Source organism: Mangifera indica, chromosome 12 (assembly GCF_011075055.1).
Source record: "Mangifera indica cultivar Alphonso chromosome 12, CATAS_Mindica_2.1, whole genome shotgun sequence".
NCBI classification, from domain to species: Eukaryota; Viridiplantae; Streptophyta; class Magnoliopsida; order Sapindales; family Anacardiaceae; genus Mangifera; species Mangifera indica.
This window is the reverse complement of record NC_058148.1, coordinates 11,846,379-11,863,791: the sequence shown is the minus strand read 5'-3', so window position 1 is coordinate 11,863,791 and position 17,413 is coordinate 11,846,379. Positions and strand designations below refer to the sequence as shown.

At 32.6% G+C, this 17,413-nt stretch overlaps 2 protein-coding genes across 5 annotated transcripts; both read right to left on the bottom strand.

The window, feature by feature from the left end:
- Nucleotides 1–196: 196 nt before the first annotated feature.
- On the bottom strand, nucleotides 197–4,360 carry LOC123193683 (diphosphomevalonate decarboxylase MVD2, peroxisomal-like). The gene is made up of 10 exons (XM_044606751.1): nucleotides 3,873–4,360; nucleotides 3,184–3,382; nucleotides 2,868–2,931; nucleotides 2,653–2,716; nucleotides 2,482–2,562; nucleotides 1,774–1,860; nucleotides 1,305–1,462; nucleotides 1,171–1,219; nucleotides 759–883; nucleotides 197–675 (listed from the first exon to the last, which is right to left on the bottom strand). The coding sequence occupies exons 1-10, from the start codon at nucleotides 4,083–4,085 to the stop codon at nucleotides 456–458; spliced, it is 1,260 nt and encodes a 419-aa protein (XP_044462686.1). The 5' UTR covers nucleotides 4,086–4,360; the 3' UTR covers nucleotides 197–455.
- A 1,122-nt stretch (nucleotides 4,361–5,482) lies between these two features.
- On the bottom strand, nucleotides 5,483–14,046 carry LOC123193355 (proline-, glutamic acid- and leucine-rich protein 1-like). 4 transcript variants are annotated; one of them, XM_044606285.1, is made up of 14 exons: nucleotides 13,669–14,046; nucleotides 12,560–12,676; nucleotides 11,793–11,857; nucleotides 11,082–11,187; nucleotides 10,524–10,595; nucleotides 10,116–10,175; nucleotides 9,874–10,003; nucleotides 9,284–9,468; nucleotides 8,910–9,094; nucleotides 7,972–8,099; nucleotides 7,194–7,477; nucleotides 6,550–6,790; nucleotides 6,066–6,311; nucleotides 5,483–5,990 (listed from the first exon to the last, which is right to left on the bottom strand). In XM_044606285.1, the coding sequence occupies exons 1-14, from the start codon at nucleotides 13,933–13,935 to the stop codon at nucleotides 5,605–5,607; spliced, it is 2,472 nt and encodes an 823-aa protein (XP_044462220.1). In that variant the 5' UTR covers nucleotides 13,936–14,046; the 3' UTR covers nucleotides 5,483–5,604. The 4 variants fall into 4 exon arrangements, with proteins under 4 accessions (XP_044462220.1, XP_044462218.1, XP_044462221.1 ...); XM_044606283.1 differs by having other exon boundaries at nucleotides 5,483–6,311; XM_044606286.1 differs by having other exon boundaries at nucleotides 5,483–6,311; nucleotides 12,560–12,657; nucleotides 13,669–13,806.
- Between the last annotated feature and the right edge of the window lie 3,367 nt (nucleotides 14,047–17,413).

Genomic DNA, 17,413 nt, shown 5'->3' with positions numbered 1-17,413 from the left:
ATTATAAAAAAAAATGTCTTCTTCCCTCATATTATTCGAACCTAACCCTTTATGAGGAGATCTTTCGCTTTGACCACTTAAGTCTTACAGAAACATTTGTTGCAAATTAGATAAGGCAGTTGCAAGATTGATGATGAATTATCCAGTTCACTTCTCAGCAAACTAAGTTTCAAATTACATAGTTTTGCAGAAAATGTACAGAACGAACAGGAGAAGAAGATATTGATTCACTATTTGTCTCAGACAACCTCACATAAATTGAAGAGGAAAAGTTTAGATTAAACTACAGACAACTGCAACTTCAAATTTGTGATAAAAAATTCCAGAGAATCATTTTACAGTAACCTATGGTAAATTGAAAATTCTGTTCGAATGATGCACTTTTGGTTCATAGCAATATCTGATACAGTAGACAAGGGAACGGATAAAGCGTGACAGAATAATCTACTCCAAGCTCACTTAGGCAGCCCTGTTTCAGGGTTGAGAAGAGCGTTGCTTTCGTCAGAAAGCAAAACAGGTCCTCTCCCAGGTTTGGTGCAGATGAAGTAATTGATTTCGCCTTTGTATTTCTGGGCTGGTACATTAGTTATTTCCGGTGGGGATTGCAGAGCTTCCACATCCTTTAGATCCCCAATGCCGGCATCATATAGAATTGACCTATCGCCTAGCACATAACTGAAAAAGACGAGGGGGAAATTACAAGAAATTACAATTAAAAATACTCACTCAAGAGGATGATGCCCAGAAAGAAAAATTGCCTGTTCAAGTCCGCATCAGAATTTGGGGGAAAGAAGAAAAGCAGCCTCTGAAGCAATTTGCTGGCAATCTTTCTATTTCTTGCAATCAGAACTGCATTCGGCCCGGCATCAAAAGTATAAGACACCTGTCAAATTTTTTGATATTAGGCACATGATCCAATGAGCAGCATAAAATTTTAAAACAAAAAGAAAAAATCGAAAAACTCCGTAGTGCCTCTTGATTTTCTGTATTAACAATATATCTTACGGTAGAAACAAACAGTTGCTAAATGTTGATTAAAAAATTATCAGCTCAACATATTGACTCATAACATTGAGACATGGCTCAATTTACACGAGGACATCAATAGTTAATACATCCTTAGCAAGCAGGTTAATATGGTCTTTATTAAGGTTGCAAAAATAAACAAACCTGAGGTGATCCTTCAGAACGGTTCCATTTTTCAACATAGTTTATGATCCTGAAACAAATTTCCACATAAAAATTAAACTGCTGTTACCCTAAACCCCGGATGAATAAGCGAATAAACATAATGAATTACTTACTTGTGGGATGTGTCATTCATGTAGAAAATAGGAGGACACGTATCCAAGCAGACAGCATGAAACTGATTACTATCAGCACAGGTCAATTGCGCAAAAGATGAAAAATCCCGATTTTTTATGGCCTCTTCCATTTTTACAATGCGTTTTGGTACAATTTCCTATTGTAGTTTCAATACATGAAGAAAATGTTAAATCTCTTGTACAATCTCAAAAATTCAACAAATTAAAAATGTTCCTAGTAGATGGCCTTATAGCAAGAGTCAAGAAAAATTATCACAAATAAATATAGATTTATACTTAACATAAAAATTATCCCAAAAAGAAAGACAAGATACCATAAGAATTTCACTTTACTATCATCTAGAGCAATTACTAGGTAGCTCAGTTGTTGTAACAACTGTGTATCACTTCAAGAAGTCATTCAAGAAAAATGGCAGACATTGATTAGATAGTGAAAACCGAACAGCACCTTTGCTCTATGTTGTAATAGCAAACTTGTTTCAACGCTGTCACGCATTCCTGAAGTGCTACTAGTTTCCTTCTGCCGTGAACTCACCTTAAATTTAAAAAAAAAAAAAAATTGTTTACAAAATCAGTTGGGCACAATAAGAAGAAACTTATTACTTCATCTTCAAATAGCAATAGTTTATTTCAGAACGGCAGCTAACCACAATGGTGCAATGGATATTTGAAATGAAAAAAGAAATGTGTAAACAGACTGATCACGTTTAGGGGGAAAAAAAGGTTCATGGAGAAAAACATAACTCCAACTTAAACATCAAAAGACTCCCATCTACTAAAAAATCAAATGGGTAGGGAAAAAAACAGCATTAAGATACAATAATAAGTCTTCCAGATGAAAATATTAGCAAAACATTGACAATAACCTAACACTTGCATTCAAGGTAATTGCTGGCACTCAAAAATAACACATTGGAATGTGTCTAAACAGAAAGTTTAACCATCAAAAATCTTAGCTGATAACTAGTACTCTCATTAAGGATGTGAACTTAAAACAAAAAAAAAAACAATTTATAGAGGTGAAGAGAGCAAATCAAATCAACTGAAACCAAATATTGGCCATGCATATTTTCAAGGAAACATTAAGCATTCAAAGCAACCAGTAAAACTGTTAAAATAGTGTTATGCCAAACAGAAAATCAGAGTAACTGCATACCACAGCAATAATAATAACAAGCTCATTCCAGTGCTCCTCATCTACAAGTTGAACTGCAAGGCTGTCACTTCCATTTTCGTCCTTCACATATTTAGTAAATGTCAGAATTAGTTGCTCAAAATACATACTTCTTGGCACATAATCCAAGATGAATCTAAATATCAAACTTACTTTGCCCATATTCCACTTGACAAATCCACCAAACAGACTACGACAAGCACTGCCTGAACCTTGCCTATATGAGGACACAAAGTACATAAGTATTTTAATCCCTTTCATAAGAAAGTACTAGACAATTAGACTAGTATAACATAACACAAAGAATACCAACCACCCAGAGGCATTAAATTTTGTGTGTCTGTGTGTATAAACCATATAAGGCATACCTGGCTATAGCAGAAAGCTGGCTCGGATTTTCTTTCAAATTCATCAGCTTTGCAAGAGAAAAAACTGCAAAATGATCAAATAAATTCATGCTGAATTGCATTTGTTTCAACAAAAAATAAAAAATGTTCCATAAACAGAGATATTCATATCAAAGTTTATATAATTGATAGGTAGGTCACCAACAGCAGGAAAAAAAAAAAAAAAAAATTCCACACATACACATCAATCTTCCATCAATGAACTCTGAAATATAAATATAATCAACCCATGAAATTTTAAATGGGAGAAAGAAGAATAGATAAACTTGTGTATTACCAAGACAAGCAAAACCAGCCGCAGAGGAAGCCAATCCAGCAGCCGTAGGGAAATTGTTATATGAAGCAATATGCACATGCAATTTTTCCCAGTCCTTCTTCTCTATCTTGATACCTTTTTCCTTATCCTCGACATCACATGCCCGACTACGAATTTCCCTTAAACAACTTTGGAATCTCCCTCCAGAAAGAGAAATTTCCTAAACTAACCAGAAAAAACAAAAAAAGGCCATCACTCAGCACTTTCCCAAAAGCCATAACCTTTAAAAGAATAAATACCAACATCTACGACGTGATCATAACCAAACAATAAAAAACCAACGAAACTATTTTGCTATTCTTTTTGTATGATCACATAAAAAGATCCCATTACTTCTTTATTTTCACAGATTTCTCCAACCAAAAATAGTTCTTTTTTCTCTTTGTATGTTCATATATCAGAAATCCAACCACCTTTCATATAAATTTACCGAGTTCTAAACTGGGAAGTTTACCTTTGATCAACCCTTGAATTAAAACTCTTTCTCTTTTTCAAAATATTAGCTCATTTCTTAAAATAACACAAAAGTGCATCAAAATGAAATTACATAAACAAAAAACCCACAAAAAAATTTCAGTCTCAACACCAACCAACATAAAATTAACGAACTTTCATCAAATTAAATCATTAAACCAGGATAAAAATCCCACCTTTCCATTAAGCCACATCCGATCCTGCTCAAAACCGGGACTCACAGCAACGGTAGTGGTAGTACAGAGGTGATTGGGGTCAAGCGTGACACTGATACTATCATTAACAGGCAAAATTAGGGTCTCGTCTCTCTTGCCCCAGTACTTGATAACGGCTATGTTGGTGGGCGTCTGAGCCGTGGCCATCAACACCCATTTCTTGAAATCCGCCATTAAAATCAATAGAGAAAGAAACTTAGCAAAACACAAACAATACTGATGTAGTTAAAGGGGTCAGTGTTTGCTATGAAAAATGTGTAAGGCACTTATAATGTGGAAGTTAAGAAAAAAGGAGAAATTGAAGAAACAGAGTGTGGCGGCTCTCCTTCGGTTCATGTTGGTCCCACTTTCAGTCTCCCCAGACGTATTAATTTATCGTAAAATTGAAAGAATTTTACCTGTATTTCCATAAGTGATTGTGTTGGGCTTCTTAGAGTGCTATGTGTGCGTATACATATATATACGTATGTACCTAGAGTGGAGATGAATTTATCGATAATCCCACATTACTGTTTCTAATAGAAAATGAAGATTCTCATGTTTGGCAAGCATAAAAAGGGGAGAAATGAAGATTTTAATTGGATGCTGAAATTTGGAGTAGTCGATAAGGCCAAACCAAGAAATAATTTGTTGGCAGTTGATAGTTAAATCAATCTATTATCTATTTATTTTTAAGAATGGAACAAAATTTCCACTCAATGGTTGCAATTCGTTAACTATATTAATTTGTTATAAAATAAATTAATATGGTCGATTATGACTTTCTCTTTGTATGGCTAAGGACAAATTGTTTAGACATATTACTCATTCAAACAACAATAAGCGATATATCAAAAGATGATCAAGAAACAGAGATAACGTTAAGAAAAAAATTTAATTAAAGAAATATCAAAAAACACAATTATTCAAAAAAACTAAATTTTTAAAAAAATTATTAATGTTTAAAGTTTAAAAAAATTAAAATAAAATTTTAAATCACTTTAATTTTTATAAATAGTTATTTAGATTTTAAAAAATAAAAAAAAAAACTTAAAAAAAAAAAAAAGGCAACCTCCAAATAGAAATAAGTCTTTGCCCTTCCAAATATTCTATTCTCAAATTTAATTAAAATTAATGCATGGAAAACGAGAAAAGTGATGCTTTGAAAGGATAATGATGAAATCTGTTGGCAGTTGATGGTTAAATCAATATATTATTTATTTATTTTTAAGAATGGAACAAAATTTCCGCCCACAGAGTTGAGATTCGTCAACTATATTAATCTGTGGAGTTACAAAATAAATTTTACGAGATCGAATTAAATTATATAGCCATAAAATTTCCGAAAGTTAAACGCCAGCATGCCTAATTTGTTTGTAGGTAAACTTTCAACTTACCCCAAATTAGGTAAGACCGGCATTGTTTTTAATTCATACTACATAATAATTGAACATACGAATGATATATTATTATATGATCAAATAATTAAATTAAAAAAAAAATATTTAATCATTTAATAACATATCAGTTATGTATCCAATTATATGCTCAAGAGAATTATATGTAATATTAAAAATATTTGAAAGAATATATTTGCTGAAGAGGCCTCACTCTGAGATGCTTTTCTCTGTGTCAAAACTCAAAACTGGAGTATATATGTAATTACATTGATAACATCTCCTTTAGACTGTCAAAATAATTGATTGAAATTTCATCATAATTCCCCCACATCAGAATCAGGATCTCCAGTTACGATATCAGGGAACGAATCCATCGACGAATCATCATCCAAATCAAATACAGATGACTTACCTTTGTCAGAAGAAGATGCTCCGGCAAAGTTTTCAACTCTGTTAGCTAACCCATCTTGCTTGTCTGTCAACAAATTCTTGGTCGAAGCTACTTCATGATCCTTATCATCTGAACTTCTATCTGCCACGTTTCTCTCGGTTCCCAATTCAGGGTCTTTAACATCACCAGTGACATGTTCCTGAAACTGCCCAATGGATTCTTGAAGTTGATGCGACTCGACCATTACTTCATCTTCTTTGCTTTGCTCTGAGATTTTGGTACCAGATGAGCCAGCCGCAGATAGATTTCCTGTCAAGCAAGCTCCTAAGGTTTCCGAAGGAATGTCTTTCATTTTCTTACTAGGGCCGAGCACTGGAGCCTTACCAGTATCACTGCTTACCCATTTGACATACAAGTCGTCGTCATCATCTGAATCAGGAGGACCTTGAGTGTTGTGCTTCTGACCGCCCACATATACATTTTCCGGAAATCTGTTTTTAACTTTATCAAAGGAGTTATAATTTGAAGTGGGAACACGTTCCATTGGAAGGCCCCTAGGATGTACAAGCACCTCCAAGGCTAAAAGAGCATGGGCACAAAATCCAGCGACCTTTGTTCCAGCTTGTTTTCCTGCAGAAATTAATCACATAAAGTCAAACCAAGTGCTACAAAAACTGATATAAAGTGGTAGAACAAAGATGGATCAAACTATTATACTCATAAATGTACATCATCATCGCAGGTCTGAAACTACTTGTTTTGCTTGTAAGCTTATTCTTGTAGAAATGTTGTTAAATAAAGCTATTGCTTGGGACAAAATGATGAAGAGGAGTAAAGTTTGAAAATGTTATTTTACAAAAAGTATTACCTCTGCGGAAAAGCTCGAGGGCCTGGGCCAAATACAGGGGTCGTCCACGAGACGGGGAAAGAAGAGATGCCAAAAGTGCACTCAATGCTGAAAGCTGCAAATCTGCCAAAGTGAAGGTTGGACCATTGGGAGAGGAAGTACTCTTCTCATTACCCCACCCCTCTTTACAACAATTGGTTGCTAAGGAAATCAAAAGAAAATCCAGAGTTGGTCGCCAGGACTCTGATCTCAAACCACCACCCTGTCAATTTTACAAGAGTTCTTTCACAGTTATTTCACAAAATTTGTTTTACAGGACAGAAACATGAAGCTAAATGCCAAGTACTTGATAAGGAATTGAAATACAATTTTTAATTCTGGACTTAGCTATATTCTCATTTGCACATAAAGTGCAAACCAAGCAAAAACAAAGGCTTGCTGACATTTTCCAGCTTTCATTTTGTATTTTGTTGAGCTGAAAACTTCACCTATTATTTCACACTTCAGTACGAATATTTGCACTTCAGAATGACTACAAAATTATCTAGTTCTGCCATTTGTAGATAATGATAGCAAATAAATTTGTAGTAACACATGCTTCTATTAAGAAACAATAAAAAAGTCAAGAAATTTTTCCGCTCAAACTTACAAAAAAATGTACATACCACATTTAGAAGAACTTCTATTGCCTCAAGTGCGGCTATCTTCAGACCTATCGGAGATTGTTGGCGGTTTTTCAGTGCTTCCACTTCAAAACCAATTTTGTCATTTTGCTGCTCAAAAGATTCAGTGATACCATGCTTCCTTTTCCTACTACTAGATTGCATCACTGCATAAGAAGCAGCTTTCAAATTTGGAATAGAAACTGTGAAGCTACTGTCATCATCAACCGGATTCAAATCAGCATATGCATTGTCAGCTACTTCCTGTCCAAGGTATAGTGCCATTCCTGATCAGAGAAGAAAAAATTGGTAAGAGCACCAATGTAAATAGAACAGCCAGGATAGACAAATTAGGGAGCAAGACTCAAGATGACAAGGTATCAGAAACATTCACAAAATACAAACTAATGCAAATAAAGACACTTGAATATGTAAATTTGAAGATCAACAATGAACAATCAAAATTACTGAGATGTGCTAACTCAACTGGCCCAAAAGCTCATTCACATATGAACAAACACAAAATTCAACAGAGACCTGAACCTCTTTGTAGACATGAAACACAAGGAAAACAAAGAATGATAATGATAACATAATGCATCTCTACATGCCTGCAAACAAGTGTCTATAATAACAATAAAGCTCTTCAAATCCAGTAACCTGAATAGACGCATCACTTAATTTCAACTCATTCAGAAAAGCATAAAATACACAAGAAAAAGCTGCATGGAATTCAGATAGTTGATAACTGTGCAAAATACATAAATAAATTCTCACATACCAACACCCATAGATATCACCATTGATTTTGTGACTGAATATAGCTTTATCCTTAACTCTGGCAGTGTACATCTTTTAAAATACTGTTTGACAAGTCGCACAATATAGGCAGCATGTGGTAATAGTTGACTGCAAAATTAAAACAAGGAAATAGGCAGAGGTTGAACTTCCAAATTCTTTAAGCAGATAAAGGATCAAAACCGTAAATGAAATTCAATATTCATGGTTAAAATTTATTTTTATTGTGACTCACATTCTGTTTAAACAAAAACAGGAGAACAAAATAGATGGGTATGATGGGCACTAATGAGAAAAATAAAAGGATGTTTCATAACAGATTTCCTTTTTATAAAAGGGAAATATAAATTTAACTTGCAAGTGATGTACAATATAAAAGTAAGTATGAAGTAAAATAATAATTTATAAGGTCATTGGTCACACAACCCAAAATCTAAAGCCAAGCCAAATGGCAAAAATAAGTCTGAAATTTGCTTGCCATGTCAATTAATATACCTTAAGTTGGCAAGATTCAACCTGGCCAGAAGAGTTTACTGATGTCAAGTCCAAAAATGTTTGCCACATGCAAGTATCTTAAACATTTAATCATACAAGAAAGTTAAAATCATTCCATGTTATACACATCATTTACCTAGATAAACTCAGAATGATAAATTAATGTTATAAAATTCCACTGAGTTCAATTAGTAATCATAAAAATGAAATTTAACCTTTGTGGGAAGCAGTGTCAACTAGAAAAACAGAAAAATAAAGAAACTTAGTGAGCTATGACTTATATTTAATTGGGTGACTGATCAAGCAAAATGCTTGCAGAGAAGTATATTAAGAAAACTTGAAAACAGTTCACATGATTATGCGGTGGCTTACTGCATAGGAACAATGACAATCACAAGAAAACTATGGATACATGATACTGATTACCTGCGTGTGCCCTCAATGATTGCAGTTAGTAACTGCAAACTATACAAGTGCAGTAATGGAAGTTCTGAACAAACAAATTCTTGCTGCATTCCAGTCATAAAGGGCAATGCAGCACGTGGAACAGAGCCATCCACCATGATCACCCGATGAACAAGGGCTAATAATGGGACAATAGGAACGGTCACCTATAAATCAAACCACACAATGTCTTCAAGCAGTATTAGACTCTACTTAAATTTAGGTATTTCAAAAGAGAAAAAAATGCTTGGAACCATATAAGTTGTCAAAAGTACCGTAAGTGTTTAATCCTAATTTAGTTGAAATTGTTGCAAATCAAAATATATATAATAGATGACCAAATTCTACATCTTTACCTGAACAGGATATGGGCTTGTCAGCATTATACAACAGGACAGTATCAGCACAGAGATGGTGGATATTGGTAATTGCTTTGTTGCCTTGTCTAAGGCTTCACCTAACAATGTATAACCTCCTAAGGGAGGTGGGGGATCTTTTCCTGGTGAAACCAATGCTCTAACAGCTTCACTACCTTTAGTTTCTGCAAGATGGGGAAAAGAATTTCTGTTAATTAACCTTACACAAGGCTTAAACATCAAGTATCCAGAACAGACCGAAATCTCAAAATATAGGTACATGGACGGATATATCTAAGAGGAAAAAATATCAATATTTTTTTTTGGTAAATAAAAAAATAAATATTGATTTATATAAACGGAGAGAAATTATAATAAGATCAGAAAGTAATAATTTTCAAGTCCAAAAATTCATGCAAGAAATTACATAAGATATTTGAAACTCAAGTGCCAAAAATGCGAGGTATATTCCAAAAATAACAGCAAAGAAAAGCTTCAATGTTTTATGAAACATGATTATTGCTTGAAGAAAAGTGAAAATCAATGATTAAGAACAGCACTAGCACAGCCAAACAAGTATTACTATGTACCTTCTTCAAAACCGTCGAAGAAATCATTTAGGTGAACATTTATCAATAACAAGATCTTTTGAATCATCGAGCACCAGCTATCATCGTCCCCTTTTGATTTTGGGAGTAATGCTAGACAATAAGCCAGTTTCTGAATATCAAACATGAAGCAGAAGATGGATTAAATCCAGAAAATGTTCATGTCTGTCTTCACACAGTTATTGAGTCATATGCCAGACGCAAATATACCAAACAAGCATTACCTTCATCATCTTGAAACTGCAGCTTCCTGAAAAAAGTTTTGACACAATGGCAACTTCAGCCTGAAAATAAGATATTTTTGTCATTATATGTCAAATGCAGAAGCATCCAAATCTATTGTTTCTGAAAAGCGAGTCCACATCAAGTAAAACAAAGAACTCTATGCTCTTTTATCTCATAAGGCCACGGTATAACCATTCGACCCCCTAATGCAAATATGTTAAGAAAGAATCAAAAAGATTCATTTGATTGAGATTGATCTTGATTTGATTTAAGTATAGTATTACAAGTCTTATTCGTCTTCTTAAGGATAATCTTATTCCTCTTCCTGCGGAAAATAGTACAAATATTATTCCCTCTTCTTGGCAACAATAGTTGAATGTCACATACCAAAAGCATACGAAACTTACATTGTCATGATAGCGATGAACAGAAGCTGGAAAGGAAGTTAATATTGTACATAACAAATGAACTGCTGCTTCCTGTCCCAAGGGAAATTAATTGATGAAGCTGTAAGACGGTAAACTAGACCACACAAGAAGCACACAGTGAACAGCAATTGCTTCACTCAAATTTGCACAAAAACATAGTAAAAGATAACCACTAACAAGGAGACAAACTGTGTACATTGGCAGAAATCTCTAAACTCTTGAAAACTCTCAATGATACCATATGTCTCCTAACCCAGCCAAGTTCAAGAACAAGCACATAGAGTAAACTTCATCTCACATTAGTTTTTTATATGACATAAATTTAGTCTTGAATTTTCAAAAAGTAATAGAAAAGATGACTTACAAGCTGACCTTCAACAACAAAAAATAATAGACCAACTCAAATGTCAAAAGGCAATTTATCATAGGCTATATTGAAAAATGAAAAAGATGAATTTCATGGATTTCATTCAAATAAAGCTCAATGGCTAAAGCAATACATTAAAACAAGTTCATCAAATAGGTTATGGTATTTACCCAGATGGCTTCTGAATCATCTTCATTTAAAAACTTCAGAAGTGGTTGAATAAGTTTACCAGCAAGGGAACTCCCATCTCTCTTTGCATTTGGTAATGCATCCAATCTATACAGGGAGTGATAATAAATTCAGAAATCAAGAACTTGAGATATAAGCACTCAAAACAGACTTAATATAAGAAAATATTGAGCATTGCAAAATGTAATTCAGAATGAGCAGTCTCGTAACGTAGTAGCTAAAACAAAGCCCATGGAAAGAGGTATGCACCATTGACATGGAGCTGTCTTTAGCAACACCTATTTCAGGTAAAAAACCGACGAGTAGTAAGAGAATACTTTAATTACTCGAGGATCCATATCTACATATTGGCTAATCAGAATGAAAGATTACAGACTGATGAGATTCAACCTATGTAGTGAGATTTTCCCTCCCTTATTTCAATTTCTTGTTTTGTGCTTAAGTTTAAGTATCAACAGAAATTTTTACACAAAATGTAATTAAATCATCTCATTGATAATTGCAGTATAAGGTAATCTAATGTATATGAACTCTAATTGTGATTCTATAGATTTATTTTTCATCATGACACCAGAAATTCTTTACAGGTTCAATTGAAGTCATGCATTTTTTACATGCATGAATGTAAGCGCAAGCATATATATGCCCTTGTGTGAAAATGATGGATTGAATGGAATAAAGGAAGATCTAACCTTGAGAATAGATCTGACATTGCGTTAAGAGAAGCCACCTTAACAAACTGAGATTCTGCTGGTGGCTGATTAAAACAAAACAGAAAAAACACGTCAGGAACTAAAGAAATTTAGGAGTTGCAAGTAAAATAACAGTGCATTATATTCAAAGAGACACAAAATTATTTAGAACAAGAAATTTCTCAGAAATAAATAGTTCCTCTTAACATATTCCAAATATTATATTAAAATTCTTCAATCTTCCATAACTTTTGATAATCTAATTATCAATCTTAATAATTCATAACCCTTTTAATGAAATGTAACATCTCTTGTGGCTTCCCACTTATCCTAGATGTTGAACTAGATGGCCTATCTGAACCTAATTCCATATATTGACGAAAGAGACAAGTTTCTCTTGTTTCATAGTAAAAAATAAAATAAAATTGGATAGTTTATATGCCATTGAAAATAACTACAGACGAAAATTTAATTGCATCTCTTAAGAAATAATAATAATTAAAAATAAATAAACGAAATACAACATGTCGTAGAACAGATTTGAGAAAAAAATAGATAGGTGAATAATTGATATTAAAACATTCTGACTTGAAATTTGGCTCAAAGGCCTTCAACCCACAAAGGTAATAACATTTCCAAATTCTAGTCATTAATCCCCTTATTCCATGCTGTAATAAAGTAGTTACCAGTAGTACTACCTAGAATAATTTATATAAAATGTTATAAGATAATTAATTGCCATGCAGAGAAACATCTTCCTAGCATACCTGAATGTGTGAGTAAATACTGTTGAACCAAACTGAGAACGATGCCAACAAACGGTCAACTGCACATTCTTGACAAGTCACCCCAAGCAAACAAATTCCTGTCCAACATTTATTAGACTGGAACAGAGTCAGTATTCAAATGAATAAGCATTAAACACAAAATTAGAATCACTAAGAAATTTCATTTATTCATTCACATAATGTGTAATCATACACCCAGATTGAATATAAACAATGTTAAATTTAAAATTAATTCCACAGGTATGACCCTCTTTGATAAACAATTCAAAGCATTTGAATAACTTTGATTTGCTTCAAGTGCAAACTGAAAATTACAAGCTTAGCCCATCAAGGTGTATGTTTGTTTGCATACACATTAAGTAGCCACAATTTTCTTCCTTATTAACCACAAGAACATATCAGTTCAGAGTCTCTAACTCTAGTAACAACTTAAAACAGGATTTAAAGGGGAAAAAAAAAGGAAAATTCTTTTTCTTTATCCTCAATCTTCTTGCACAATCAAACAGGCTGTACAATGATTACAACACCACCCCTAGAAAAAATATTAAAAATAGAAACAAGATCTTAGGCTGCATCTCATTACTATATTTAAAACCTATTTTCATTTTATTCAAATCCAAAAGTAAATAAAAAGCATGCTCAGCAACTTATAGGAAGCCTGCGTTCAAAATTACAAAACTCAACATTTTTATCAAACTGAAAAATGATAAACCAAAAAAAAAAAAAAACTTTAACACAAGTACCGATCCAACTTCATTATTGAAAAAAATTGTTTCATAAACACTATCAAACACCTTTCAGTTCTCCTCCTAAGGATGCGTTGGCCCAGTAACATTACCGAGCCAGCACTCTATTGTAGCTAGTTGAACATAAATCCCATCAAATACTTTGCGTAAATAAGAAATTTTTACAAAAAATGTACCATCATTAAAATGTCACACTGCGTGTATGTTTCCAAAAATTATCCCAAAATATTTCCACTACCAATCAACCTCGAATGTTACCAATATTACGAAAAAGTAATAAAAATAAGCAAGGAAATGAACATTGGACATTAGTGCATACGTATTCGGAGAATTGACATGTACCATATTGGAGGAAACAAGGCTAAGCACGGCGTGGAGCCAATCATCGACGGCAGATTTCCAGCTCTCTTTAAGCGTCTTATCGACTGAGTCATTGAAAGATTCCGATAAGAGTTCGTGAGTTCGGAGGAGGGAGATGAGTTTTGTGAGCTCGGGGGGGAGCCGACCGGGATGATTTTCGTCGGGAAACTGTTCTCTGATGAGGGTTCTGAGCATACGTGGCTTCAATTTGACATCGTACATGTCCTTCACGTTGTCTAAAACTGACATTATTGAAGCTCAGAAAGAGCAGATGAGCAAGAATGGCGGTCAGGGTTTTAGGGGTTTAACACTAAAACCCTAGAAACAGAATTGGAAATTTTGTTTTAGGCCAAAGTAACCTAAGGTTTGGTGAAACTTAAGTCCTGCCTGTGAACTTTCAAAAACTCAAATACCATTATTATGTTAAAATTCACTATTATGGTGAAGGATAAAAATATTATTTTGTTAAAAATAGGCCAAAGGATTATTTTCCACCCAAAGTATGCTATTATCTCAAAGTTTTCCTTGTTAACTTTGAAAATCTCATTTAACCACCTATTAATAGTTAAAATTAACAGAATTCTAACCCCTTAAAATTTTATCTCTTTTTCCCCCTTAACTCCTAAAAACTAATTATTTTTCCTTAAGCCAAGTTTTAAAAAATAGCATTCTCCCCCTAGAGTTTAGTTTTCAATCCCCAATGTCAAATTCGACGTCATCACTAATGATGAAGCTTTCCCGACACACCACCATGCTCGGACGCGCTCTCTTTCCTTCTTTGAAATGTCGATCGACCCAAATCTAGTATTGTCTTCGTCTGGAAAGTTGAAGAGCTTCGTCTCCTGGTCTTCCCAGACTTCTCTTGGGAAGACGAAAAGTTTCGTCTCCCAACAAAGCTTTTTAACTTTCCAGATGAAGACAACGCCAGATCTAGGTCGATCGACGTTCTAGAGAAGGGAAGAGAGGTCGCCGAAACATAGTGGTACGTCGAGAAAGCTTCATCATTGACGATGGTATCGGGGATTGAAAAATAAACCCTAGTGGGAGAATGCTATTTTTTAAAATTTGGTGTAGGGGGAAATTGTTAGTTTTTAGGGGTTAGAGGGGAAAACTGGATTAAATTTTAATTTATTTTTAATATTATAGATAAAATGATGATTTTACTCTTTAAAACGTTAATTTTAACAGCTCATAAGTGGGTATTTGAGATTTTTAAAGTTAAAGAAGGGAAACTTGGGAATGCAGCATACCTTGGGTGGGAAATAGTCCTTTGGCCTTAAAAATATTTAATAAACTAAAAATTTATTATATTTTCCCTCTTGAGTTTTAAAATGTAACAACTTTCCCTCACCGAAAGTTTGAAAATATAACATTTTTTCTTTTCTTCGATTATCTCCATTTTGACGGCCACCTAGTCTTTCCCATCCATCTTCCTGTTTCGACACTTCCCACACATCTCTTCTTTCCAACTGACATTATCATAGCACTCGTGTGTCATCTAGAACAATGAATGATTCGTTCAGATGAATTGTTTTTATTTAGATAATTCGTTGTTGTCCAAACGAAAATAAAGACAATTATGATTTCATCTTCATCTGGATAACGACGAATCATCCAGATGAAGATAATTTATCTAGATGAATCTTTTGTCATCTAAATAAATCATTCGTTATCCAAACGAATGATTCGTCTTTTATACAATGAATGATTTATAGGATAGTGTTGCTAGAAAGGAGAGATGGGTGGGAAAGGTCGAAACATAAAGATAGGTGGTAAAGGCCAAACCAGGAAGAAAGGTATAAAGAGCTAACTATCGATCGAAATAAAGGTACAGAGAGAAGAGAACAAAATTCTATAGAAGAACTATTAAATTTTTAAATTTTAAGTAAAAGAAAATTGTTATATTTTTAAACCTAGAGATAAAATATCATAAATGTTTAGTTTTTTAATATTTTTAATTAAATAAAATTTCTATCTTTAACTTTAATAATAAATTTTAACTGTTCTTATTTAAATTTTTTAAGGTTGGTGGGTATAAAACGTTGGGTGGGAACTAGTGTTTTAACCTTTGTTTTATCACATGGTGGCCGTTAAGGTGGGGAGAGTGTCGTTTTGCGCTTTCTCCTTGTTTTGTTATTTCAAAAGGCATGTTTAAAATTAAATATTATAAAAAAAATTAAAATAGTTTTATTTTAGAGTAACACCATATATATATATATATATATATATATATATATATATATATATATATATATATATATATAAAATTTGAATGTTATTATATAATTAGATATTATTTTATCTTTAATTTAAAATTATTTAATTATATGATAATATATCATCTATATACTAAAATTATGTCTTAAAAATATATAGTACTTATAATTTTATTGCTTATTTTAAAGGTGGGTAAAAATTAGTCAACATTTTCAGAATACATGGATCTAACAATTAGAATAAGTTCCGACGAAACCATCTAGGAGATTTTAGCTGAATTTAACTCATATTCAAATTAAACACATAAGCCACAAAATTTTTAGCCAAAACCACTAATTTTTCAACTCATATCTCACTCAAAATAGGTTTAAATGTTATTATAAAGATTTTATTGTTTTAAAAAGTTGAGGTAGGCATGGAAAGGGTTGGGTCAATCTAGAGTGTGGCCCAAACTTGCACGATCTGCAAAATTGCCACCCATGCTAAGACGTTGGGAAAAGGCAAATACCACTAATTAAAAATTAAAAATATAATAAAATATATAATTTTACGGATCGGTCTACAAAACCATGCAAATTGATGTGCTAAAAGCTTGTGAAGGCTCGACCCAAGAGACTTTAATCATGCCACGGGCCTTGACATATTGAAAGATAAGAAAAACAAACACCTGTATTATAACATTAGAAAGATTTCACTCCTTTAAAATCGATCTCATTGGAAAATTTCACTAACACTAGGTTCTTTAACCCCACTCAAATTTTATTTCTTTTTTTTTAAATAGCTTGTAATTAGATATTAAACTTTTACAATATTTATAACTCTTTTTTTTTTATTAATGTTTAATATATATATATATATATATATATATATATATATATATATATATATATATATATATATATATATAAAGTTTTATTATTAATGTTAAGAGTAATATTATGGATATTATATAATTAAATAATTTTAAATTAAAAATAAAATAATATTTAATTATATAACAAAATATTATTATTTATTTATGAAATTCTATGTGTTCTTTGTCCACGTAATATTTTTTGATAATGTCTATAGGCCAAAGGACTATTTTTCGCTCAAGCTTTAATACGTTATCAAAATCATATTTGTAAGATTTGAAAACTCTAAAGTCTTATTGATGATCAAATAATCGTTAGAATTTTCTCTTAGAGGTAGAAATAAAATTATCATTTTACTAATAATATTAAAAAATATAAAATTCATTAATTTCTTCTATAAATTTTAAAAGCTAACAACTTTACCCCTACTTAAAGTTTTATAACTTTAAAAAATCGTATTTTTCCCTCCAAATTTTTCTTTCACCCTAACTATTGACTGGTATAAAAAAAAAACTAAAACGGATGTCTTCATCAGAGACGAAGAGATCTCCAGATCTCTTCATTGATAAAGAGATCTAAATTGTTTTTCATGCGTTAATCAATAGATATGAGTGAAAAAAGGAGATCATTGACACTAAAAATAAAAGGGCGAAAGA